Source organism: Melospiza melodia, chromosome 1 (assembly GCF_035770615.1).
Source record: "Melospiza melodia melodia isolate bMelMel2 chromosome 1, bMelMel2.pri, whole genome shotgun sequence".
NCBI classification, from domain to species: domain Eukaryota; kingdom Metazoa; phylum Chordata; class Aves; order Passeriformes; family Passerellidae; genus Melospiza; species Melospiza melodia.
This window is the reverse complement of record NC_086194.1, coordinates 4,546,570-4,573,673: the sequence shown is the minus strand read 5'-3', so window position 1 is coordinate 4,573,673 and position 27,104 is coordinate 4,546,570. Positions and strand designations below refer to the sequence as shown.

The following is a 27,104-nucleotide window of genomic DNA, read 5'->3' as shown; positions in this document are numbered from 1 at the left end:
GCGCCTCCTCGCCCGCCCGCTCCGCTCCGCCGCCGCCCCCCCCGCCATGGACGGCCCGCAGGCCGAGGCGCTGCTGGCGCCGCTCCGGAACGCGGTGCGGCAGCAGGTAACGCGGCCCGGCCCGCGCCCCGCCCGAGGGGCTCGGCGGTGTCTCCCGGGGGTCGGGCGGGCTGTGGGAGGTGACCCCGGCCCCTCCCGGGGGTTGCCCGCCCTGCGGAGGGGTCTTGGCGCATCCTCCCCGGGCGCTGCGGCGGCTCCGGCTCCGGCACTGCGCGGCCTGGAGGGGACCCCGGGGACACCCATGGGGACAGCTATGGGGACACCCATGGGGACACCCATAGGGACACCTCTAGGGACACCCAGGGGTGCTCGGCGGGTGCGGGATGGTCCCGCGGGCACAGGGAGGGTGCCGCGTGTGGGCTTCCCCTCATGGCTCTGTGCCCTCGCCGCGGTGCCAGGGCTGCCTGGCAGGGCTGGGTCTGTGCCTCAGCCTACCTGGGTGTCCCCTCCCGGGCTGGCTGTGCCCGGGTTGGCCCTGGCTGTGCCCTGCCTTAGGCCCTGCTCGTGTCCCCCGTGTTAAGCAGCCCCCTCGTCCCTTCGGGGTCACGCCGTGATGTCCCCTTAGAGCTGAGTTTGTGCTGGGTCTCGGAGGTAAATGACGTTCATTTGGAGTCGCATATTTGCCTGATGCAGTAAGGGATGGTAGTTCCTTTGCATGTTTTCCATTTCATCATCCTGATTAATCTAGGTGGGTGATGTGTCCTTTTAGCTGGGGCTGCATCGCGTTGTCTTCCCGTCTCCCTCCTTTTATCTTTATTATCCTTCTTACCTGAGAAGGATTTGGTTGTCTTTTAGTTTCCTAAATAAATATTGTCACTCTGGCTGTGTATTGTAATGGACCTTGTGGAGTTCCTTCTCCTCTCTTCACCACCTGCCAGACCTGTGTCTGTGTGTCCCCCATGTGTCTCCCTTAAGTGGCTGAATCCATATTATTCTCACACAGAGCTATGCGTGTGTCCCTTGTATTTGCAGATTTGTGCGTGTGTTTCCCCATTAAACGAGTGGATTTATGGCCCTCTAATTATGCCAGCACTTCAGTGAGTTTTTATTATGAATCACTGTACAGCATAATGCCTTGGCAAGAGAGCTGCTTGTAAATAAAGCAATGATCTTTAGAACCAGCCAATTTATTTCGTTTAAAATCCTGGGTGCTGTCATTTGCCTGTGAATACCAGGGCACCCCTTCTTTTCAGGGGTTGAGACTGTGGTGTGGGGCACCAAGGGAAAAATAAACAATAGTCCAGCTGGGGCCACACATACTGTGCTGTACAACTGGCTGTAGTAATTCCCGGGGATGTTTGCACAGGAGGAGAGGGAGGGGATAACAAAGATCGGGGTGGTTGATGCCTCTGGATGCAGGAGTCTGTGTCTGGCAGCTCCAGGAGAAGTGGTTTAATTAAACCTAAGGGACTCAGCCTATGGAGAGGGAGCAGCCTATCTTCCTGCAGCAGTGCCTGATGCAATAAGCTGCCGTGATCCAGGGGTGGATCCCTCCCTGCTTTGCTGCTCTGTGGGACAAAGCTGCAGCAAAATTTGCCACATCGAGTGCTGCTGTGCACTCCTCCTCTTGGGCAGGGCTGGAGATCGGAGCTTTAATTAGATTGAGTCCTGTCAGCAGGGATAATTATTTGCTTCAGTTGTGTTTGCTGTTTGTTTTTTTTTTTTTTTTTTTTTTTTTTTTTTTTTTTTTTTTTTTTTCTCGCGTATGTCTGAGCACTCTTACTTATAGGTCAAGACAAAGAGTCGCTGTGTGCTGCTTTTGGATGCTCAGCACTGAGCAGGGTGAGGGCTCTGTTGAGTCAGCAGGAGCTGCTTTGCTGCTGCCTTGATGTTTTTCCACTGCCGACCCCCCTGGCTCAACAAAGGCAATTTGGACTCGCTACTTTTAAAAGAGAAAAACACCAAGATCAGATCCCTCCCTCTGCCACGTTACCCTGGAATGGCAGTTGCACTCCTCAGCCCCAGAGTGAAACTTTCACGTTTTTGTTTAAGTAGTTAACAGGAAGGAAACAGCAGATTTGTAGCTGATGGGGTTAATCCTGACAGGATTCTTATTTTTCCTTCTTCTCGTTGTGTGTGTTTTAATGCAGTCCTTGGAGACATCCTTTTATTAATAAAATGCACTTTTGAACCCCTCAGTCTCTGGAGCACTTTTATCTTTTCTAATCTGATTACAGAATAGCAATCTGTTTATTCTCTTCTCTTTGCTTTCTCAGTTACCTGTAATGTTTTTGTCAGGAAAGTTCAGAAATTAGGGAAAAAATTGGTATTGTGGAAATGTTGTAATCTCTGTGGATTGTGGTTTTTTTCTTTTTTTTTTTTTTTTTTTTCTCAAGATATGCAAGGTGCAAGAAAAATGCTGAACTTGGATTATCCCATCTTTAGAACATCCCACTTGGGGCAGCTTTGACATTTCTGTGCTTTTTCCTCCAGCACCTTTGTCCTTCTCAGTAATTCAAGCTAGATCTTGGTTTTGGTGAAGAAGAGTGGACTCAAAGGAAGACTTTTAGTTCATTTATCTCCAGGAGCAAGCTGGCCTTGACAGCTGAGGATCGTGTTCATAAAAGAGCCCTTTTGGGTGTGTAGGGATTGAGATTTCCCTGGGCTGAAAGGGAGAATCTCCCCACAGGGCAGAGACACCTCTGTGGAATTGTAACAAGGGGGTGGTGGTTTCACTCAGTCAAGACCTCCTGTAAGCCCACTGCAGGATTTTGCTGCTCTGAAATATTTAAATTTTGGGGATTTTTTAAAGGGTATTTTTATTTTGCTGTTGACTTTGTTGTATCTCTAAATTACAGAACAGGTTTTTAAAGTTACAGCAATTTTTACTCAAAATGCAACGTTTTCTTTGCTTAGACATTGAGCTGCAAATATCTGTCTTCTGTGAGACTTTCTTCTGAACATTTGTGTCCTTACTGGCCAGTTTTGATCAGGTAGAACAGAGGAAAAGAAGTCTGAAATGGTCATAGGAAGAAAAAGGAGGGGGTGGAAGGAAGAGAAACCTCCTGGAAGGAGATGGAGAGCACAAAGCCTGGGTTCACCATCTGAGAATCCACTTAGGGTATCCTCAAAGACAGAAACAGGAATTTGTGATGTGCATAGAGGAATGTAGTCCCACATGGAGATTGAATAGCAGGTCTGTGATTTATCAGCTCTGTGGGGTGGTTGGATTTCCCTAATGAACTCTACTCTCCTAACTCTTAAAAGTGTTTAAAAGACTCTGCTAACTTAAAAGTGTGTTTTTCACTTGCAGCCTCTGGAGACCTGTGTGCAGGCTGGACAGAAATCTCCTTTTGGATTGCCAGGGGAGCTGGAAGAAAGAGAGATCTCATCTGTGGCAAAGAATGAATCTGTAATGTTCTTTTTGCCCTAGGGAGAGCTGGTGAGGAAGCTGAAGGAAGAGAAAGCTCCCCAGGTGGACATAGACAGAGCTGTAGCAGAGCTCAAAGCTCGGAAGAGAGTTCTAGAAGCAAAGGTGAGTCTGGAAAATAAATTCTGAGCTCCACAGTTTTGTCTGAAAAGCCTTGAAATTTCTTAATTCTTTATTGCAGGTTTGGTCTAAACAGTTCAAATTCAGTCCTAGATTCAGTCCTAGACTGAATCACTTCTGAAATAGTTTTTACAGGTTTCCAGCTAGTGGCAATTTCATTCTTTACCTGTTACACTAATTTCTGTTAGCATTAAATCAGTGTGGAAACAAATACATACGAGTTCAGGTTGTAATCAAAGCTGAAATTGAGTATATATTCACTAATCTTTGTTTGCTATATAGATTTTTTGTGTGCAGAGTGAGAGCACATGCTGTTCACTGTGGTCATTTTCAGATTCTTTGTACATTGAAATTCCCTGTCATTGAATATGTTTCTTTAGAAACCACCCATTTTGCTACAGTAACAAAGTTTCTGTAGATGTTTCAAATAACCTGCAGTTATTCTCAACCTTAGAGGTGAAATTGTATCCCCTTTTTTAAATACAGCCAAGCTCTGAAGTCTTTGTGCAAATTAAAGGATGAAACTTGAAGTTTGCTGTTTTTAGATCCATAAAGAAGTAAAATATTCTTATCCTGTGAGCTTCCCCTTCCCAGACTGAAACAACAAAAAGAAACTCTTGAAGCTTAAAACCAGTCACTTGTGCAGATTCACCCATGTTCTTTCTAATTTCTATTTCATCTAAACATGATTGTAGTTGTGCCTGGGTCATACTCTTAAAAATAAATGAATTAATGAGTAAATCCAGCACTTTTAGAGCTGCCTGACTGTGAGAGTGTGAGTTCACCTGAACTGAAACCCATTGACCCTGTTTGTCCTGCAGGGTCACATGGGATGAACAGGTGCTGCTCTCTGCCAGCTCTGGCCTTGTGGCTGCCTGTTTACATCCACTGAACCCAAGAAAATGTCATTTTTACTGAGTGTTCAGCATAGGGACTGGGCTTTGGAACCATTGCATGACACCTGCATTGATAACTAGGTCATCCTGCAGGAAATACTGCCTAGGTGTTCTCCCAGTTTGTGTACCAACTCTCAGGAGCTTGGGGAGATGTCACCAGGCAGGTGAGGGATCCTGGAGTCCCTGTGGATGTCACCAGGCAGGTGAGGGGTCCTGGTTTCCCTGTGGATGTCACCAGGCAGGTTTGGAGTCCTGGTGTCCCTCTGGATATCACCAGGCAGGTGAGGGATCCTGCAGTCCCTGGGGATGTCAGCAGGCAGGTGAGGGGTCCCAGTGTCCCTGTGGATGTCACCAGGCAGGTTTGGAGTTCTGGTGTCCCTGTGGATGTCACCAGGCAGGTGAGGGGTCCCTGTGGATGTCACCAGGCAGGTGGGAGGGTCCTGGTGTCCCTGTGGATGTCAGCAGGGAGGTGAGGGATCCCTGTGGATGTCAGCAGGGAGATGAGGGGTCCCTGTGGATGTCACCAGGCAGGTTTGGAGTTCTGGTGTCCCTGTGGATGTCAGCAGGCAGGTGAGGGATCCTGGAGTCCCTGGGGATGTCACCAGGCAGGTGAGGGGTCCCTGTGGATGTCAGCAGGCAGGTTTGGAGTCCTGATGTCCCTGTGGATGTCACCAGGCAGGTGGGAGGGTCCTGGTGTCCCTATGGATGTCACCAGGCAGGTCTGGAGTCCTGGAGTCCCTGTGGATGTCACAGGCAGGTGAGGGATCCTGGAGTCCCTGGGGATGTCACCAGGCAGGTGAGGGGTCCCTGTGGATGTCACCAGGCAGGTTTGCAGTTCTGGTGTCCCTGTGGATGTCAGCAGGCAGGTGAAGGGTTCTGGTGTCCCTATGAAAGTCAGAATTCAGGTTTGCAGTTCTGGTATCCCTGTGGATGTCAGCAGGCAGGTGAAGGGTTCTGGTGTCCCTATGAAAGTCAGAATTCAGGTTTGCAGTTCTGGTGTCCCTGTGAGCCCCAGCTCTGTGTTGCAGGGTGCCTGTAGGATGCAGTGGGGAGGTTTCTGAGCACTTACACAATTTGTGTGGGCTGTCAGTGCAGGGCTGACCTTGCACATGCAGCATCTGCCCTTGGGAGTGCAGCACTCCAGTACTGGGAGTGTCAGTCCTGATGGTGTTCCCAGCAAGGATCACAGTCCCTTCCACCTTTGGGGGAGGTTTTCAAGCCCTGGGGTTCCTACTTGAAGATGCCAGAGCAGGTCTGAATTCGAAGCTTTGATCAGGGTGGAGCAGCTGAGTACACAGAGTACAGTGCTTTTAAAATTAGACCACATTTATTTGTCATTATATATGATAGAAAGGGGAAAATACATGGACACACAATACTTTCTGTTACCCAAAGACTTTTCCAAGTGATAGTGTGAGACACTTAGGAGGATCTGAATTTATTGCACTTCTGGGTTTAACTGCCTTAATGATCAAAACAGCTGCCTTGAAAGAAAACTTTGAAGTCTGTTGACCTCACTAATGGATTAGATTGCAAAAATCACAGGTTTTCAGATAAAGCAGTGAGTCTGCTCTTTAACATTGTCACAGTATCTTGTCAGGGAATTAAGACACTCCCAAGTTTTCTGAGTGCTGAAAAAAATTTTACAAATAGATTTTCCATGCACAAATACCTAAAATCATCCCTTTGGCAGAGCATGAGGATGATGGTGCTTGTAATCTTCATAGTCAGAACTCTTTCATGTGAGGAGCACTTTACTGAAAGGTTTATGTATGCCAAGAGTTGGATGTGTGCAGTCTGAGATGGTCACTTAAAGCTCTTTTCACAGTCAGGAGAGGGAAGAAGGTCAGAATTGCTTTGGAAATTGGCATTTTTTGCAATGATTGTGAAGAAAGCTGAGGATAACTCACTCAGGGAAAGTTAGGTCATGAGTCCACCTCAAGTGTCTGAAATGATGCTGCATTCAGACAAGGATGTTCATCATTGAGCACTTGAATCTCAGTGGGAAGATTCCTCTTTGGAAAATGAGGATGTTGACAGGATACCTTTTCTTCAGAGTGGTCTTTGCAGACTTTTGACTCTCAGTGGTGAGTGAAGAGGATCTCCCCTCCTGCCAGAATCAGGAGCTGTGAACTGGTTTTGTTTTGCCTGACTTACAGGAGCTGGCCTTACAGCCCAAAGATGACATCGTGGACAGAGTTAAGATGGAAGACACTCTCAAAAGGAGGTTTTTCTATGACCAAGCCTTTTCTATTTATGGAGGTATGGCTTTGAAGAAATGTGCATTTGAATCCCTTTAGGCTATTTTTCTGGTTTTTCTAGCTGGGTGAAATTCTGCACTCTTAGCAATGCTATATTAATGTGGCATACAAGATTTTTTTTTTTTAAAGTTTGCTTTAAACTTTCCTGCTTGAGTCTGTAAATCTTTCAAAAATTCCTCCTTCCTGAAGTGTTTGGGTTAAGATAGGGCTCAAGTTTGTTTTGTGCTCTCTGAATAGAAATGAGTGGACTTTAGTATGCATGTCCTGAGGAATACATTGGCAGAAGATGGCTTCTTTGCTGAGGGTAGGGTGCTTGGGGCTTAAGGAGATCATCAACTTATTTATAATCATTCATCTCTACCTGAACTTCTCTTGGCAAATTAATCACAGAATATTCTGAGCTGGAAGGGACCCACAAGGATCATGGAGTTCAACTTTTAAGTAAATGACCCAAAAGGAGACCAAAAATGCTCAAATCCACTGTGAGCTTTAGAACCTGTTCCCTCAGTGAACTTTGCCAATGAACTTTATGGCAGAATAAATGTGGCTGTAAATCTCTGCAGATGGCTGATATGAGCATCTCAGAAAGCAGCACAGTTCCTCTGTGGTTACTGCTCTTTCACCTTAGATACCAAATTAAACACTCTGAGTTGTTTTATTGGCTTTCTTTAAATCTTTGCAGCCACACTGGTGATTTGCAGATATGTGTTATTTATTACTGAATCTTCTATATTCAGATTCCTCCTTCACACAGATTATTGCTCCCACAAAACTTTCCACAAAACAGAATCCATTGGTGGAGGGAATGTGGTTTTTAGAGTTGTTGGTTGCAGGAGTTTATCAGTTCTAAATTCTGTCACTACCTGATGCCTCAGTGCTCTGCAGCTGAACTGTGCTTCATGCTCATAAATGAAACCAGCTGATGGAAATGCTGAGAAGGAAAAAGACATCTCTTCCAAACAGTGCAGCTTTGTACAATCTCACACTTCTTTTTTTACCTGTTCCTCTTTGCAGGAGTCAGTGGTCTGTATGACTTTGGGCCTGTTGGGTGTGCTTTGAAGAACAACATCATCCAAGCATGGAGACATCACTTTATTCAGGAAGAGCAAATTCTGGAGATTGACTGCACCATGCTCACACCTGAGCCAGTTCTAAAGTAAATATGGGTCTTTTTTTTTTTTATTTTTTCACCTGCAGCATGTAATTTCTGGTCTCAGGTGCTTTTTACAGTGTTGTGTAAAATCCACAGGGATCTTGAGTCTGGGTTACCCAGTTTCACACCATAATTAGGTTCCAGTGCACAGGTCAGTGTGATAAGCTGCTGTTGTAAATCAGGGAAAGCAGTGGCATTCACATTTGAGAGTTCAAAGCTTCCTAGAAGTCCCATTAGGTAAGAAATTGTCATTATTCCTTTTTCTAAAAGATTAAGATGACAAGGAAAGGGCAGAAGCTTCCATTCAGCTGAGATATAAAATACGGGGAATATCTCCACCTGAATTACTGGTTACTCCTCACTACTGCAGGTCTGTTGAGTTTTGATCATGATGCAGGTCCTGAAGGCATTAAAGTGTAATCTTTGTGACACATTTTAAGATTGAGATTATTGATACTTCCCACAGATCATATTTTCTGAGGGGTGATGCTGTTTAACCTGACTGTGTAATCTGAAGCAGTTTTTGAAGGATTTCACTTTGATAAAGGTCTGTCCACTGGGATCACACAGACCTGGGGCTGTCTGGTGGCAGCTGTCACATTCCTTGTTTTGTGTCATCTCTTCTAGGACTTCTGGCCACGTGGACAAGTTTGCTGACTTCATGGTGAAAGATGTGAAAAACGGGGAATGTTTTCGTGCTGATCATCTCTTGAAAGGTTTGGTTTTGTTCCAAGCTGGGTGGGCCTGGGGATTTCTTGCAGGGGTACAAGCACTGGAAATAGAATCTTTCTCAAGGAAAGCCTGCTGGTGTGGCCAGTCTTTGATACTTGTGATTGTAGTAATTAATCATACCATACCAAAAATCCCATAGGTTCTGTTTGTGTCTTAAATGAGGTTCAGGATCTCTGGTGAAAACACAGTTGTGTCCCTTTTTATAAAACCCAGTGTCATCAGGCTGTGAAAGATTACTGTGTTGTCTAAGCCAAAGATTCCCATATAACAAGATTTTTGTACTCCAGTGCATTTTGGCCTTAGTTTTCTTGAATTTAATTTGCTTTTTTAAGTACTGAAAAACAATTTATTGATGCTGTGAGGGGTCAGAGTGTGTTTTACCTGTGAGAGGTCAGTTACATGGCAGTGCTTTCATGTGTACCTTAGAAATAGACTTCAGGCATTTCTTTAATTTGCAAAGTCCTCACACTTCTTCCTGGTTATTAAAATTTGTTTGGAAAAACAAACCAAGAATGTCACAGAAATAAGAAGCCTGTTTGAAAACTTTCTCAGGTACAGCTCCACTGTGAATGGAAGGATTGTTCCACTCTGCCTAAATGAGTGGTGCTCTCTGGTTTTTGAGCCTTTTCCTTTAAATTCAAGTATGCAGAACAATCTATATTGGCATTAAAGTAGTTTCCATGATATTAAGAATTTCTTTTGGTCAAAAAAACCCTCAAAAGAAGCCCATCCAACCTCTGCCTCCTTTGCTGAGCAGCCTCACCAAACAAGTGTGTCCCTGTTGTGCAGCCCCTCCCTGTGAACAGCCACCTGCTGTTACTGCCAAACTGAGCTGTTACTGACTAAAAAGTCAAATTGCTTTTTTCAAACAAGAGTGGGAAGCCTTGGCCTCACTGTGTGCCTTTGTGTGTCAGGGAGGATGTTGTGCTGTAACATGGAATGCAGTCCAGCCCCCCTGTACCTGCCTCTGAGAACAAAACCAGCCTTGCTGCTTGGGATCAAACTAGATTTAATTTCTAGTCTGTAAAACAGAAAGCAAGAAGAGGACTACAAAGGACTGATTTGTTTTAGAGAAATAATATTGGAAAGGAACTGGATAAGAATGTGTTGTTTTCCTTGTGGCTCTCCAGTACAGTGAACTGTAGGTCACCACTGCCCTGAGGACATGACTGGAGTTACCCTGTCAGGACAAGTTGTGGCCATCACTTAACTCATGCTGGGGGATCCTCCTGAGCTGTTTTATGCTGGGGTCAGTGATGGAGCTGCAGTCTAAACTCATGGCCAACTTCTCTTCCAGCTCACCTGCAGAAACTGATGTCTGACAAGAAGTGCACAGCAGAGAAAAAGGCAGAAATGGAAAATGTTCTAACACAGGTGAGTGCTGCACAGGGAGGAAATGGAAAATGTTCTAACACAGGTGGGTGCTGCACAGGGAGGTGGCTGCTTCAGGGACAGGGGTGTGTGACAGTCCAGAGGCAGTGGCCATTTCTGTTCCTGAGGATGCTCAGAAGTCTTTACCCCAGAGATCCTCTCAAATACAGACAGTTGAATTGTTAATAAATACTTTGAGCTTGCTCATGAATCTCATCTCCCTCACTCTTTTGGAGAGTTTCTACTGTAAATGAATCTTTTGAGTATTGGGTTGGTAGGGCTGGAGTTGGTTTGCTCTGTTTCACTTCATACCCTGGCAAAAACCTTTTACATTTGTCAGTCCCTTCTGTGGGATTGTCATACAGAGGAACAGAGATGGATCATAAGTTTTGTCAGGGTTTCTTTGAGTCAGCTCAGCACTGATTTGCTTTGTTCTGAAATTGTCTCAGTGCTTTGAAGCGCTGGAGATTTGTTCCTCTGTCTCTGGCACCCCACAAAGATTTTTCCTGTGTTTACCATGAGAATAGTTGGTGTTCAGTCTGACATTCCTGAGCCACTGTACAAATATTTGCCTTTATTTTTTTGTTTTCTTTTTTTTTAATATTTGTTCTCATGACTTCTAGGATAAATGCTTCCAAAGCCATGCATTGAATGAATGTTTCCTTCCAGAAACAGAAACTATTTGTCAGTGTTTTGCATCACCGAGCAGCTGTCATTAGGTTCTCCACACTACAACACTGAACTTTTACCATCCTTTAGGGAAATCTCTCTATTAATAATAGAGTATTTTTATATCCTGTGTTTGGATTTATTTTCCGGATATATGAAAGATCATGACAACTAGAAATGCAGAACAGCTCTGAAAGGGCATCTAATGCATAGCTTGAGTATTGTGTTTCAAGCAGCAGAAGAAAAAGGAGTGAATGCAGACCAAGCCCTGCAGAAATTTTAGCTTTCTTCTCTCTCATTGCTGTATTTTTTTGCTCCCAGCACAGATCTCCCCATGTTTTAGCTGAATCTGTTCAAAGGAGTCTGTTCTGGTGGGTGGTGGTGCAGTCCCAATGACTTTCCTTGTGCTTTACACCCACTCTGAAGTTCAGACCTCCTGTGGTATGACTAGTCCCAGACCTATTACTAAAATGGGTTTGCAAATGTGCAAAGTGTAGTCTTCTATCACTGGTTCAAACTTCAGCTTGCTTGAAAATTTAGGTTAGAAGGGAATATTTTGGGCAGGTGATTCAGAGCTGTAGATCATGCTCAGTAAAAGATAAAGAGGACACTCATTCCTGTTATCTTGTCTAGTAATTAAAATAATTCTCTTGTGTTTTGGTATTAGTTGGACAATTATGGCCAGCAAGAGCTTGCAGATCTCTTTGTGAACTACAATGTGAAGTCCCCTGTCACTGGGAATGACCTGTCCCCTCCTGTTTCTTTCAATCTGATGTTCAAGACCTCCATTGGGCCTGGAGGAAATATGCCTGGGTAGGTGCTAATTTCATTCTGCTCACACTCTCCTTGCTTTAGAGATGATTTGGAATAAAAATGAAATCTCTGGACTAGCCCTCCCCTGCCTCTCACTCCCAGCCTCCTGTAGCAGGTTAGCATTCCCTGGAGTCTTGGGGAAAGGCAGGAGAAACAAGGGGCTGTTGGAGAACCATGAAAATACTTAAAAGCACCCAAAATACTGATCCCAGCTGTGCCCTTGCTGGTTGGAGTAGTTTTCATAAAGCCAGTTAATGCTGGTCTCCAATTGTCACTGACTTCATGGCTGTGGAGAACCTACTTCAGGATATCTGTTTGAGGAAGGAGGTGAAGTTTTTTCCCCTTCAGTCTATTGCTTAATTGGTTTTTTTGTCTGGAATTAAAAGTCTGAAGAGAAAAACTTTCACTTGTGAGTTTTATAACAACTGTGGCTTTCTCCCTGCTTTCCCCACCCTTAAAACTTCCTGATTTTTCCTTTCCCCCATCTCTTTTCAGCTATCTGAGGCCAGAAACTGCACAGGGAATATTCCTCAACTTCAAACGTCTGCTGGAGTTTAACCAAGGCAAATTGCCTTTTGCTGCTGCCCAGATTGGAAATTCCTTCAGGAATGAAATCTCACCCCGCTCCGGCCTTATCAGAGTGAGGTACTGCCAACTTCCTCTTCCAGGGCAGGAGGGCACCTGGGAGCAGGGAGCATCTTCCTTGGTTTCCAGGGTTTGTGCAGCATTGTTTCACTTTAGTGCTTTCTCCCAGAGGAATCCTGGTTTTGTGGCTGGTGAGCCTCAGGCTCTACAGATGAATTCACAGTTTAGGTTTGAAGTATAGAATTCTAAGATTGGCTTGTGAGAAGCAGAATCTCTGAAATGGTTGTTGTATTAGAGATAGACTCAGTTTCACGGGCAGAATTTGGCTTCCATCATAGTCTAAAAGAATCATGTCCAAGGTAGCTGTGTTCTCTACAGGGCTTTGCTTATTTGCAAAGTGCAATTTGTTTATGTGCAATTTGGAAATTGCACAATTGCTTATGTGCAATTTCCTTTGAAACTGAAATCTAAACGTGCTTGACCTTGCAGCAATATTTCCTTGTCTCAGTCCTGCAGATCCTGCAGCTCTATAGCTTGCTGCAGAGAGGAAGCTGGGAGATAACCTGACTCAGGACCAGGGTTGGTGTTGCAAGATCAGTCAAGCTGGAAAGCTCAGGGTTATTGGGAATTACTTCTGACAGCAGTTCTGTCTCTGGATAAAAGTGATTAATTATTGCCTTTCACTAGGGATAATCTCTGTATTTAAACTGATCTATCCTAATTGGAAATCTCTTCAATATAATTTGGAACAAGGGCTCCCATGCACAGGCAGTGCATGTTGTAAACTTGGTAATTGATGATTTTGTGGTGCCATAAATGTCACTGAGAGGCCGTGACATCCTTAGCACAGAGGGAACTCAGGAATTTCCTCAGTCCTCCTGTTCTGTTTTGCTCATCTGGAAATGAGAACTTCTCTCATTGAAATCATCTTCAGTCAAATATAAATGATATGCTTGTGGCACATTTATTGGAGACTGTTATTATGCAATCACAGCAAATTACACCCTGATGGCTGTGATTTACAGTTAATGATTACCTAGAGCTTTTTTAAAGGTTGTTGATAACGAGCTAATTCAGTGGAAAGTGATTTCAAGCAAGAAAGCTCAGAATCAATCTCTGAGTAAAGATATATTAAAGACAAGTTCTTAAAACAGAATTCATGCCATTGCTGCATGCAGCAGTATCATTATCTTCAGGAAATTACCACCTCACCTGGTTATTTTTGGCACCTCTGACATGAGTTAAAGCTACTGATTTAATCAGCAGACCCTGTGAGGAACAACTGCTTCTAATATGGGCATCAAAGCAGTCTGGAAAAACTCTAGAGAACTTCTGGAAGTATTTCCAAAGGTGATGTTCTCTGGTGTGATTCACAGTGGGGTCAACCACAGCCTGGAGAGCTCTAGATGAATCTGTAGAAAGTTTTGTTAGGATTTTGAAGGTGAAACTAAATCCAGTGATGAGACTGGTCCGTGTCCTGCATAGGATTTTAAATTACTGGCTTTCTGTGAGAGGCTGAAGCACAATGGTTTATTAGGGTTTAATGCATAAAATATTTCATGTGTGTGTCGGTTTCTCGGCTGTTTAGGTGGCCTGGAAAGGCCCAGGGTGGCCTTGGACAGCCCGCGCTCCAAAGGACGAGAAGAGGCTTCTGATCTTTTCTCGGTCTCGGTGTTTATTAATTGTTTATCTACAAGATTTTCTCTTGGCCCGACAGAGGTCTGCACAGCAGCCAGCCATGAGCACACTGAGAGCCCCCGGGGCGGTCACCTATCTTTATACCCAAAACTACGTATACAATATTTATCAATTTTCCCCAATACCTTTTACCCTTATTAACCAGTGCACTTTTAGTAATAACCAATCCCAAAGTGCCAACATCACCACAGAAGATGGAGGCCAAGAAGAAGAAGGACAGGACACGCCCCAATTCCTCCATCTTACTTCTTTAGACCCCCCTGTACAGAAATCCTAAACCCTGTGTCTTACACTCTAATTAACTTATCCCTTCACCATTCACCCAGTGAAATCCTCCCATCCTCATACAGGTGTTGTCTCCCGTGTAGGATCAAAGTCCAGCCACCAGACACTTCTGGCAACATTCCAGGACTCCCGAGCCCCCCAAGGGTGATCTTGGTCTCTCTGCACCTCAGTCCTGAGGTGCTGAGATCCCACATGTGTGTGTGTTTGTTTTCACTAGGGAATTCACCATGGCAGAAATTGAGCACTTTGTGGACCCCAGTGAGAAGAACCACCCCAAGTTTCAGAACGTGGCAGATCTGAACATCCTCCTGTACTCGGCCAAGGCGCAGGTCAGCGGGCAGTCAGCGCACGTCATGCGCCTGGGAGACGCTGTCCAGCAGGTAACCCTCCCCCTGCAGGCTCACCCAGCTTGCTCCTTGCAGTATTGCTCTCAGGGATAAGTTACTAACTGGATTTTTAAAATTAAGGCTCTGACTGATGGGTCTGTCCAGTCCTGTGTTGGTCTGAACTCATGTAATACAGTTGGAATATTCTGAATTCAGGACACGGATCACTGGGCCTGCACAAAGTTTGTGTTGTGTTGGTGCCAGCTGGGGTTTGCTCCCTGATTTATGAGTAGTTTCTCTTCAGTGAATCAGTGAGACTGAGATCTAGGCCTGGCCCTAGAAGAGTGTAGGTGATGCTGGGATAGGGGTTGGAAGCTAAACTTCACACTTAGCTAGTGAAGAAGGGCAGTAAGCAATATTAATACAAGCAGTATCTAGAATCTCATATTCAGCTGCCGATCCCCATGAGTACATGGCTTGCATAATTAGGTGAATCACTACCTGATTAATCTAATTATGAATGAGTTGATTTACCAACCTCCTCCTCCTCATTTCCTCCCAAATGAAAAAATGACACCCAAATGAAAAAAAACCCAAAAGCCACCAAAACACAGCCTTTAAAAAACAAACAAAGCAAGAAGTCCCAAAAACAAGAGCCAAAAAAACCCAAAAAGAGCACCACCCCTCTGTTGTATTGCAGCTGTGAACTGCAGGGTGCAGCTGTTGTAATGCCAGTGACTGCACTCTGCATACAGTGGGGTATTTACAAGTAGGTGATGCTCAGAGCCAGTGGGTGATGAGTCCTGGAGTGACAGTAACTCCCTGTTTGATCAGATGGAGACGCTGCCAGTGCCACCCGGTGAATTTGAAGAGATGGAACAGCTTCAGGAGAGACAGAACTTAACCACAAGTTCTATCTGTAACATGTCAGGTTGCCTGCAGAAGTTCAACAAGTCATGACTTTGCCTCCTTAGGAATTCACGTGGGTGTTTTCTTCCTGCTTTTCCCCCCTGCAGGGTGTGATCAATAACTCTGTCCTGGGTTACTTCATCGGCAGAATCTACCTCTTCCTCACCAAGGTCGGCGTGTCCCCGGAGAAGCTGCGCTTCCGACAGCACATGGAGAATGAGATGGCTCATTATGCCTGTGACTGCTGGGATGCAGAGTCCAAAACCTCCTATGTGAGTGGGCAAAGTGCAAACAGCAAGGGGAAGCCCTGTCAGATCTGGTTTATTTCTGACTTTTTTTTAAGTTAGGGCTGTGGGTGTGATGCATCTCTCTGGCTTCGTGTTGGTCTAAACACACATAATGCAGTTGAAATATTCTGAATCCAGGACCAAGGGGCAGCTCAGCTCCCTGCACAAAGTTTCTGAACTGTTCATGCTGCTTTGGTAGGTCCAGGCTCCTTTGCTGGAGCCTGAAGTAGCCTGGGGACACTTCACTGGTCAAATCTCATCTGGAGTTAAAGGGAACTGAGTCCTGGTGCTTTCCAAACACTGTAACCTCTGTAACAGCAGTGGGGAAGGATTTGTTTTGCTGGAGGTGTTATTCCAAGGCACATTGCTTACTGCTTGAATGCTTGCACTTCCTTTCCCTCTTCCATGCTGTGAGAAATGAGTTCGCTCCTGCCAGTTCAGACAGCTGGTACTGGAAGGAAAATTCCTCAAATTCCTCAAGGATTTGTTATCTTCCTGCTGAGTCATTAAGAGCTTTTTCATTCAAGCCTTGTTGAGTGCCTTTTTCCCCCCCATGTATTGTTGGTTGGATTTAGACTCATCACTAGTGATGTTTCATTACAGCACATCAGAGGAATAGCAGCCAGTAAAATTCTGCCAAACTGAAGATTTGTTTAGGAAAAAACCAAACCTCCTGCAGCTCAGATGAGTGATTTGTCTTCATATAGAAAAGACCTGAAGGAATGGCTTCCTCTGAATGTCCACAACTGTCCTCCACAAGTTCACAGCTTATCTTTCCAGCCAGCCCAAAACTGGACATGGTGTGAGCCACACCATGTAAATAAGATTATTCAACTTTGCAAACCTTGTCATGATGATCAGGACAATGCTCACAGAGCAGGGTGTCAAACAGCCCAACCCAGGAGTGAGCACAGCAATCCCAGGGGTGTGAAAGGAGAACCTTGGGAGCTGGACCATGCTTTGGTTTGTTGCTTAAGTCTGATTAAAAATATTTGCAGCACTCAGTTGTAAGAAGGGAAGTGGTCTGAGTAGCTTAAAACCCATTCTATAAATTTACTGCACACAATGGTGTGGGTTAAGGGATTTAAAGATCCAACCCACCTCCCATGGGCAGGGACACCTTCCACTATCCCACGTTGCTCCAAGCCCCATCCAACCTTGCCTTGAACTTTCAGGGATTCAGGAGCAGCCACAGCTTCTCTGGACACCTGTGCCAGGGCCTCCCCACCCTCCCAGAGAAGAGTTTCTTATTAATGTCTAATCTAAACCTGCCATCTTTCAATTTAGGGCCATTCCCCCTTGTGCTGTCACTCCATGTCCTGGTCCAAAGTCCCTGTCCAGTTCCTGGAGTCCCTTTAGGTACTGGAAGAGCCTTCTCTTCTGCAGGTTGAACAACCACATGAACTTGTATTCTGTGTTTTCTGAGAAGTAGCTAATTGCTACTGTTTTTTTACCCTAATAGCCAAATTTCTGCAAAAATCCTCCAGAACACCCTGAAACACCACAATTGTCAAGCACAGGGATTTTTCCTGTTGACACACCTTTTCTGACACCCTGCTATATCACTCAAGCTTGGAAAACCACACAACATCTGGCTGTCTGTACAGTCTGTACATCCCACACTGATGTGACAGTGAGTGGGAGGCACCTGCTGAGCCTTGTCTTACGTGGGATTGTCTGTTAGGAAATCCAGAGGGAGGTTGGATTTGCTGCTTCACCAATCCAGTGTGACCAGTGTTCTGAGATTCCTCCTTGCCATACATGCTGAAATACTGAATTAAGAGCTTCCCTTGCATGTGATCTTTGTTGTAGCAGCTCCTAAGCCAGGCTTTTGGCCATTCCAGTGTGGTTGATTCCCTGCTGTGTGTCCCATGGGGACATGATGCCCTGTGTGCCTGTGGCATGTGAGTGATAGGGCTGTGTGCTCTGGCCCCAGCCTGAGCTCTTGGCACAGGGCTGTGCTCTGCCAAGCCATGTGGAAAAGCTGGCCCTGAACACAGGCGCTGGGCAGATGACTGATTGTTTCCTCTGGAAACAAATGGAATCACTCAAATGAGGGAGCAACTGGTGAGGGAGGGCTGCTTATTGTAACAGAGCTAATTATGTAGAAAAAACAGCCATGGGAGCAGGGAGGGCTTAAGGGTGAATAAACATATTTGATGGTTAAGTGGACAAAAAAGTGGAGTTGGTGAAAGCTTCCAGTTTTGTTTTTTCAGGGTTGGATTGAGATCGTTGGCTGTGCTGATCGTTCCTGCTATGACCTTTCCTGCCATGCCCGTGCCACCAAAGTTCCTCTCATAGCTGAGAAGCATCTCAAGGAACCTATATCCTTTCAGAATAAAGCAGCTTCTCCTCAAGGGGACAGGGATTGGGCAGGGAGATGGCTTGGAGATCTGCACAGCTCTATTTCAAGTTACATCTGTTTATTTAACAGGGAAACCTATAACTACAGGCCAGCATGACTTTGGGAAGTGACCTGGAAAGAATTGAGCATTTGTTACTCCTTTCCTCTCTTGGAGGGAAATTCCTTCATCCAGTAGCGGAGGAGATGCCTTTGTGTTGTGTAGCAATTAACTTAGACATAATGAAGGAACCAGGCCCTGCTTTCTGTCCTCACAAGCTCCTTAACAGCCTTGCACAGAACAGTCAACATTGTTCAGTTTGAGGCAAATAAGGGAGCCATTGGCAAAGCTTACAAGAAGGATGCCAAGGTGGTGATGGAATACCTTTCCATGTGTGATGAGTGCTACATCAACGAGATGGAGCAGCTGCTCAACGAGAAAGGGTGAGCTCTCTGTGTGTGGTGCCTTCCTCTGACACCCCAAAGGGCTGCTGCATTATTTGAGCCAGTTGAAACCAGTTTCCTTGTGAGAGCTTATTGGAATAATGCTCCCAGTATTCCCAGTTAGATTGTGCCTGGGCCAGTCTGACCCTCGCTGCTGGGCCAAAGGCAGCAGCTGTGGTGTGTCACCCCAGAGATACCTTGGCTTGCTGGAGATTGCAGCTGGGCACTGAACAAGTCCAGGCTTGGTAGGAACCCCGTGTACCTCAGGAGGAATGGCTTCAGGCGATGGTGAAGAGAAAAAGGAGAGGATTCTGCTGGAGGGTTTAATGTCCAGAGGTTTATTCCATGGTTCCAGAGGTCTGAACGTGAGCAACTGCTCCAACAGAACACGGCCGCATGCTCTGATCACCTTTTAAGCTCAGGGACAGGGGGAGGGGAGGTTCAGGTGAGCACCAACCAGGTGAGAGGGGCAGGGTCTCAGGGGAAGGTGACACCAGACAGGCCAATGACCCCTGGGCTGAGGGGCATCCTTTGAACTTGACCAACCACACGACGCCTTGCTGGAATGTTCAGCCTGATTGACAGGACTCACTCAGCATGGGGGCAAGGGGGAAGGGAGAGAGGTACAGGCACACCTGGGGAAGGAAGTTTACAACACACTGCAACAAGAGCTGGCTGTGTTGGCTATCTGAGATGTTTGAGTGCTCTCGCCAGGCATTGCTGGTCACCCATAACATATTTCTGGGTATATGCACATAAATATTTGTTTGTCTGTGTGGGAATGAGCTGCTGGCTTTAGTAGGATCATCCCAGAAGAGAAGGAGTTCAGTAAAATGGGAATTGTTTACCAGCTTCCCCACTCTGGTTTGAGAGTGGACCAGGACTGATTTAAAACATTAATAACATAATCCTGTGACTGATGGAACAAAATAGTTTAATGAGAAGTAAAACTTGCCTGAGTATCCTCAGTGTTTAGTGAGCTGCTTTAGGACCTGTTTACAGCCTTTAATTTACTGTGGCAGGGATTTGTATGATTTGGGATTTTCTTTGACCTGCCTTCCTAACAACTGAAAATATGAGAAATTTTACAGTTGTCAGATTTGGCTGAAGCAGGCCAACAGCTGTCTGTGTTAGGGGAAAGCTAATGGTGCAATAACAAAAAAATAAACTTTATTTCCTGCTTGAAATGGTACAAGGTGTAGGATAAATGAAAATATTACAGAATGGTAATACTTTTATCTTTCTTTCTTTCTTCCCCTGAGCTAAAATTCATTTCTTTCACATCTCTATGAATGTGAGAGTGTAGGAAAAAACAGTTGCACTCAAAATGAGCAGAGAAGTTATTGCAGAGAAGAAACTTAGTCCATCCAGAATCTCCCTGATGTGCTTCAGTAGATGAGTTAGAAGCAATATCCCTGCTTTTATTGATAGTGCAGTGCCTGCTTTGTGTGCCTCCCTTTATCTCTTTGGTGTGTAGGCTTCATCCTGAGAATTTCCCAATTGACTTTGCTTCAGGCTGTTAACCACAGCAAAGTTCACTGTGATTATGAAAATGATTGCTTTTAATGTACATGTAGTAATTTTATTATTAATGCAAATTTCTTTTAATGGGTATGCTACGTGTTTCTTTCATCTCTGGGGTTTTCCCTGGCTTCTGTCATCCCACTCTCAGAGTCAATCAAGTGATGCAATTAAGGAAATAAAACTTGTTTGTTTATTGCTGTAGCTTTTAAATGACTTCTTTTTCCTTTGCAGGGAATTCACTGTTGAAACTGAAGGGAAAACTTTTCTATTAACAAAGGACATGGTTACTGTGAAGAGATTTCAGAAAACATTACATGGTAAATTTAATTCTTTGTTGTTTGGTCATCATCAGGATACACTTTGAGTATGAACTTTATTGGTAGCATTGTCCTGTTAATATTGTAACACAGCATAGGAAAAATGCCAAATGTAATTTCCTTGGAATTTAAGAGTGGGAAGGCTTTTGGAAAGTCAGTGACTGCATCTCCACAGAGATAAGTCCTGATACAGGAAAGGGGACTAGAAGGAAACTTTTTCCAAAATGCGTGGATTTAGTTCCTCAGAGAAGCCAGAGAAAGGGCCCTGAGTTGTTTTCTACAGCCTAAATATGTCCTGTACATGAGCTAAGTCCAAATCTCTATTTCAGGTATTTGAATTTAGAGCAGAAATGTTTAATCTTTTATTCCATGTACTGAGCAAAAGGAGAACATCACCAACTGCATCTTTTTCTTGTCTAAACACATTTTTAATGGTGTTGTGTGTTACTGTGTGTTTCAGTGGAAGAAATCATCCCCAATGTCATTGAGCCCTCGTTTGGCATTGGAAGGATCATGTACACAGTGTTCGAGCACACATTCCGCATCCGGGAAGGAGACGAGCAGAGAACGGTGAGTGCTGGGCAGCTGCAGGCACCTGCCCTGCCTGACATCCAGGGAAAGGGCTGAAACAGCACTGCACAGCGCCCAGCAGAGAGGGGAGAGCCAGCTGGGCTGTGGCATTGCTGGATTTGCCAGTGTTGGTGTTGTGAAGGTCCTCAGGACAAGGTGAGAGATGAGAATTTGACTCCGAGTTCTCTGAAGGCTGATTTGTTATTCTATGATATGATATGATGTTGTATTATATGCTAAAACTATACTAAACTATGGAGAAAGGATACAGACAGAAGGCTAGAAAAAAGTGATAATGAAAACCCATGACAGACTCAGAGTGTGACACAGCTGGCTGTGATTGGCCATTAGTTAAAAACAACCACCCAAATTTACCCAACAATCCTAGGTAAACAATTCTCCAAATCACATTCCAAAGCAGCAAAACATGGAGAAGCTGAGGCTTCTCATCTTGCCAGGAGAAGAAATCCTGGTGAAGGGATTTTTCATAAATATCACGGTGATACCAGAGTACTTTTCATTTTTACCTCAGAGTATTCTGCTCATGTGTGCCTGAGGCTCCTGCTGGATTCCTGGCAAGGGGGTGAGAAATTCCTCCTTCTGCATCCACACTTGAGTGTTCCATTGCTCAAAGAAAGGCTTATCTTCAGTGTTTAATTTCCTTTCTTTCTGCTGCCTTTTCTGGAATCTTCTGTGCAGCAGGATGGACAATGTACTGTTTGCTCAGTCCCCTGTGAAATTCAGCCTTCTCTGGTTCTGGACACCCCTAAAACCTTGGCCTGAAGCTTTGTTGTAGCAGGGGCCTGAGGGAAGTGTGTGTTTCAAACAGAGCTTCCTCCAGCCAGTGCCCAGGTGTGGTGCTCTGTGCCATTGCTGGTGGTACATGAGAAGCTGGCTGGAAACTTTGTGCTGCCTCCTGCTTGTTTTCCTGGCTCCTGGACTGTGTTCATAAAAAAGAAACATTACATTAAAAAAAGTGCTTTTTTGTGTCTCTGGGTGCCACAGGATGTGGTACATTTATGACTGGAGGAACAAGTTTCAGGAATTCAGTTAGGACACAGCTGATTTGGAATCCCAGACTGCTCCTGAAGTATAAAATATTGGATTTACCTTCCTTCTAGTACCCATTTACTTTCCATGTAGCCTGGACTCCTTTATATTATGGTACATCTCACATGCATTGCTTCTGTCCCTTTTATACCTTGCCAGGAAAGATTTTATTATTTTTCCCTCACTTCTGGCACATTTTTATTTTCTGAGGGTGTCTGAAGGGTTCTAAAAATCTTCTTGCTGCACATGCTCCATGTATGTGGAGTCTCAAACAGGAAGTTTGGTTTAGACTGTGGCTAAGACTAAATTTCCTGGAAAGACACCTCCACCCTTAATTTTTCTGTAATTCAGATGAGGTTACAGTTCTTTGGGAGGGCTCTAATAGACTTATTCTGGTGGGAGGTAACATTTAGCTGTCAGGACATAAGGGGCAATGGAGGCTGGAGAAAACCAGTCCTGCTCCAGTGGTGAGAGATGTCACTGCTGGTGCCCTGGAGTAGGCCAGAGACTCCCCTGGAACACTTCCCCTGCCTCAGTCAGAGCGTATTCTCACCTCTAAGAATCTGATCTGACCACTAAACTGGTATTTACTGACTTGTGCTTTTCCTTTTCTCCACAGTACTTCAGCTTCCCAGCTGTTGTAGCACCGTTCAAGTGCTCCGTTCTTCCTCTGAGCCAGAATCAGGAATTCATGCCTTTTGTCAAGGAATTATGTAAGTGTGTTAAGCACTTTGGGGCTGATGGGGCTGTGCTGATTGGGAAGAGAGGGCTCTCAAAATAGCACTGGGATCATGTGGCTCTCCAAAGTGCACAGGGAGAGTTGTTGACCTGAACCAGCTGAGTGTCCACAAGCTTTGGGTATCCATCAAACTCTTCAGCTATGCTCAAAAAAACCACCACCATCTTTGTCTCTGTGTTGGTTTGGAGTGTAAAAGACATTGCTTTTTTTCCTTCTGTTTCAAAAATAAATCTTTCCCACTGCTTAAGAGAAGCTGGAGCAGTGGGGGTTTTTGTTTTGTTGTTAAAGTTTGCTTTGTTTTTATTGGCCACCTCATTTATTGAGTCTGTCTCAGAGCTGCTGAGTCTGCAACCAATTCTGTCAAACTGCCCACTGATAATGGGCATCATGGGCAAATACAGGGGCCATAAAACTGAGCAGAGGAAGGGTGGGAACAGGGCTTGCATGTCAGACAGTGCCTTTTGCTGTCAGCACCAGTTCTGCTGGGACTTGGTCTCCCTGCTCTGGATGTGCCCTGCACACTGAGGCTGGGGGTTGGTGTTGAAGCAGAGTCATGGCACTGATGGCAAGGGGAAAAACTCGGTGACTTTGCTCTTGGAGTGAGAGTTGTAGTGCAATGTGGAGAGCTGGGAGAGCAGCGTGGGTTTGACCCTGTGGTCCTACAAAGAATGGAACACTGGATGTTCTGTCAGGGTGAAACTGGGGCTCTGAGATGCTGCTTGCACCTGGGACAGGCGGTGCCTCATGGGGTGATGCCTAGAGAGGCTGACCTGGAACAGAGGCTAGAGAGTGTTAAAGGAATAAAGTAGGGATTTATTAAAAAGCCTTCAAAGGATACACTTTGGGCAGTACAAGAGCCTGGCTGTGGCTCTACCCAGAATGGACTCAAGATGGATGCTGGGTTTTCACACTTTTATAAGTTTTGGTCCATTTCCATATTGGGGTTCCATATTGGGGTTAATTGTCCAATTACAGCTCCAGGTTATGCAGTCCCACCCTCCCAGTTTGCTCTCCTCAATTTGCCGTTTTCACACTTTTTGTGCCTGAAGCTGCAACGGTGTCCTTGGTTCTGGGGCTGGAAAAGGAGTGTTTTGTGTGACTGAACTGTGAGGAGAACTTGCTAACACTCTATATGAAGTTCAGAGTCACACCCTAAGGCAGTACAGGAAAATACAAAAGCTAAAACTTGAGACATCAGGGGTACGGGGAGCCTGTTCTGGGGCTGCGTAACCATCCCTGCTCTGCTCCCTGCAGCTGAAGCACTGACCAGGACGGGGATCTCCCACAAGGTGGATGACGCAGCAGGGTCCATCGGCCGGCGCTACGCCCGCACGGACGAGATCGGCGTGGCCTTCGGCATCACCATCGACTTCGACACCGTGAACCGCACCCCGCACACGGCCACGCTGCGCGACCGCGACTCCATGCGCCAGATCCGCGCCGAGGTGAGCGGGGCGCGGCTCACAGGGGTCACGGAGATCACACAGAGCTCACATGGCTCACAGAGATCACACACAGCTCACACAGAGCTCACAGAGATCACACAGAGCTCACACGGCTCACAGAGATCACAGGGATCACAGAGATCACACACAGCTCACAGAGATCACAGAGATCACACACGGCTCACAGGGATCACAGAGATCACACACAGCTCACAGAGCTCACACGGCTCACAGAGATCACAGGGATCACAGAGATCACACAGCTCACACGGCTCACAGGGATCACAGAGATCACACACAGCTCACAGAGATCACAGAGATCACACAGAGCTCACAGAGATCACACAGAGATCACACACGGCTCACAGGGATCACAGAGATCACAGGGCTCACACAGAGCTCACACGGCTCACAGGGATCACAGGGATCACAGAGATCACACAGAGCTCACACGGCTCACAGGGATCACAGAGATCACACACAGCTCACAGAGATCACAGGGCTCACACAGAGCTCACACGGCTCACAGGGATCACAGGGATCACAGAGATCACACAGAGCTCACACGGCTCACAGGGATCACAGAGATCACACACAGCTCACAGGGATCACAGGGATCACAGAGATCACACACAGCTCACACAGAGCTCACACACAGCTCACACAGAGCTCACACAGCTCACAGGGCTCACAGAGATCACACACAGCTCACAGGGCTCACAGAGCTCACACCGTTCACAGCTCATACAACTCACAAAGCTCACATGGCTGACAGAGCTCACACACAGCTCACAGAGTTCACACTGTTCACAGAACTTGCACAGCTCACAGGGCTCACAGAGGTCACACAAAGCTCACAGAGCTCACAGAGATCACACTGCTGACAGAGCTCACACAGCTCACAGAGCTCACACATCTCACAGAACTCAGAGGGCTCATAGAGCTCTCACAGCTCACTCAGCTCACAGCTCATACAGCTCACAGTACTCAGAGAGCTCACAGAGCTCACACTGCTCACAGAATTCACAGAACTCACACAGCTCACACAACTCACAGAATAACTGGGTTCAAAGAGGCCCTCAAGATCATCAAGTCCAACCCAGCCCCAACTAAACCCTGGCACCCAGTGCCACATCCAGGCTTTGTTAAACACACCCAGGGATGGGGACTGCACCACCTCCCCGGGCAGCCATCCCAGAACTTTATCACTCTTTCTGTAAAAAACTTTTCCCTGCTATCCAACCTGTATTTCCCTTGGTGCAGCTCGAGGCTGTGTGCTCTGGGTGTGTCAGTGCTGCTGCAGACAGAGCCCAGCCCCAGCTGAGCACAGGCACCTTTCAGGAGCTGTGCAGAGTGATGAGGGCACCCCTGAGTCTCCTTTTCTCCAGGCTGAGCACCCCCAGCTCCCTCAGGGGCTCCTCACAGGGTTTGTGTTCCCAGCCCCTCTCCAGCCTCGCTGTCCCCTCTGGATGTGCTCAGTGTCCCCAGGTCCTTCCCAAGCTGAGGGGCCAGAGCTGGGCACAGCACTCGAGGTGTGACCCCAGCAGTGCTGAGTACAGCACACAGGGCTTGGGGGCTGGCACAGCCAAGGATGCTCCTCTTGGCCTTGGGGACAACATCCCCTGCTGATTCTGATCTGTCACTAATCCTTGTGGGAGCTGCCTCAGCTCTGTAACAATTAAGCTGTTGTAGAAATCCCCAGGAGCAGATCTGGGTCAGACAGAAGGTGCTGGCCCAGCTGATAAAGTGAGCAGAAGTTTTTGTTGTTCTTGCATGCAGAGGTGTTGATCTTACCTGGAAGCCGTGCCTTGTGCTGACTGCACTGCTCTTCAGAGTGGCTCTTTCCAAGAGCAGGCTGCTGAGTTAAAGCATTGACTTTAAAGCATTGACACAACTTTTGGGTTGTGTCTGGCTTTCAGAGGCTGATCTCCCTGTAATCCACAGGCACCAAGAAGCAGAACACGGGTTTGCCTTGCAGCTGCTGTTGCCTGTGCAGCACCACAGGAGCTGATGAACCACTGCCCCAAAGCTGTGCCCTAAGCACACTTTGCCAGTGTGGCTGCAGTGCAGACTGGAATAGCAAAATCCTCCCTGTGGTGGGCTCTGCCTCTGCTCAGAGCTGTGGATCTGCAGTCTTGAGAGGTTTTTAGGTTTTTCTTTTCTCCCTGATGTTCTTTTCTCCCTGGCCTTCACCCCAGGCACAGGAGGAGATGGTGCTCACCTGTGAGGCTGAGTTGTAGCTCCACAGAAGCACCTGCAGTGCCTGGGGCTGCTGAGCTGGCTGGGGTTTGGCTGGCAGTGCCAGTTCCTCAGGGCACCCTTCTGTCTCTCCTGGGTGACCTCTCACTGCCAACCAGCAGAGATGAGACTTTGCTGTCCTTCAATTTCTGTAAATTTTCAGTTTTCTGGCTGACCCTTTGCACCATGACAGTGTGCTGTGAGGAGCAAAGAAAAGGCAACTTGCAGCTTCTTTGGTGCTGGTCTTAGAGTAGATAGGGCCTAGCTGAATCCTGGCCTACAGCATCTTTTGGATGTGTGTAAAAAAAAACTTTTGGGGTTTTTTTCCTTCCCAAACTGTAGCACAACATTACCTTGCCTTGGTTGACCATTTCCCTCCTGGATCACCCTAAGAACAGTTTGATCTAAGGTGTCTTAATTAATGTTTTTCTCCCCAAAAATGATCTTCCAGGAGATACTTTGTACCTGTTCTATTGCTGATGTAAAAATTGCCCAATATCCAGCTTGATTTTGGTGACTTTGTGTTTCTGATGTCTTTGTGGCTTTTCCTGCAGATCTCTGAACTTCCTGGCATCATCCGAGACCTGGCCAATGGTTATCTCACCTGGGCTGATGTTGAGGCAAAGTATCCACAATTTGAGGGACAAGAGACTGGCAAAAAGGACACAATAGAGGAATAAAGAAAAGGACCTGAAGAAAAATCCTGTCAAAATGTCCACTTTTTACTGTTCATGTTAATATGAAATAAACTTACCATGTATTATTCAGAGCTGCATTATTTGTGCACACAGGGACTATTTGGGTATATTTTTCTTTTCCTCAATTGCTGATCAGATTTAACTTTAAAAACTGAAATAATTGCAGCCTGAACTGGTGTTACAAATAAAACCACCATTGTATA

The 27,104-nt window shown here is 46.0% G+C and overlaps 1 protein-coding gene across 1 annotated transcript; it reads left to right on the top strand.

Moving 5' to 3' along the window:
• Positions 1-27,104, top strand: GARS1 (glycyl-tRNA synthetase 1). The gene is made up of 17 exons (XM_063175692.1): positions 1-106; positions 3,434-3,535; positions 6,606-6,708; positions 7,722-7,863; positions 8,488-8,576; positions 9,890-9,966; positions 11,300-11,445; positions 11,941-12,090; positions 14,231-14,393; positions 15,356-15,520; positions 17,752-17,859; positions 18,175-18,320; positions 20,076-20,161; positions 20,622-20,731; positions 22,401-22,494; positions 23,775-23,965; positions 26,758-27,104. Exons 1-17 carry the CDS (start codon positions 47-49, stop codon positions 26,881-26,883), a joined length of 2,058 nt encoding a protein of 685 aa, XP_063031762.1. The 5' UTR covers positions 1-46; the 3' UTR covers positions 26,884-27,104.

What these genes read in the sequence shown, in the direction of transcription:
- GARS1 (XM_063175692.1), top strand. Translation starts at nt 47, where the DNA reads ATGGACGGCCCGCAGGCCGAGGCGCTGCTGGCGCCGCTCCGGAACGCG. An exon ending in GGAACGCGGTGCGGCAGCAG is followed by an intron (nt 107 to 3,433) that starts GTAACGCGGCCC and finishes TTTTTGCCCTAG; the next exon opens with GGAGAGCTGGTGAGGAAGCT. An exon ending in TGCTGATCATCTCTTGAAAG is followed by an intron (nt 8,577 to 9,889) that starts GTTTGGTTTTGT and finishes CTTCTCTTCCAG; the next exon opens with CTCACCTGCAGAAACTGATG.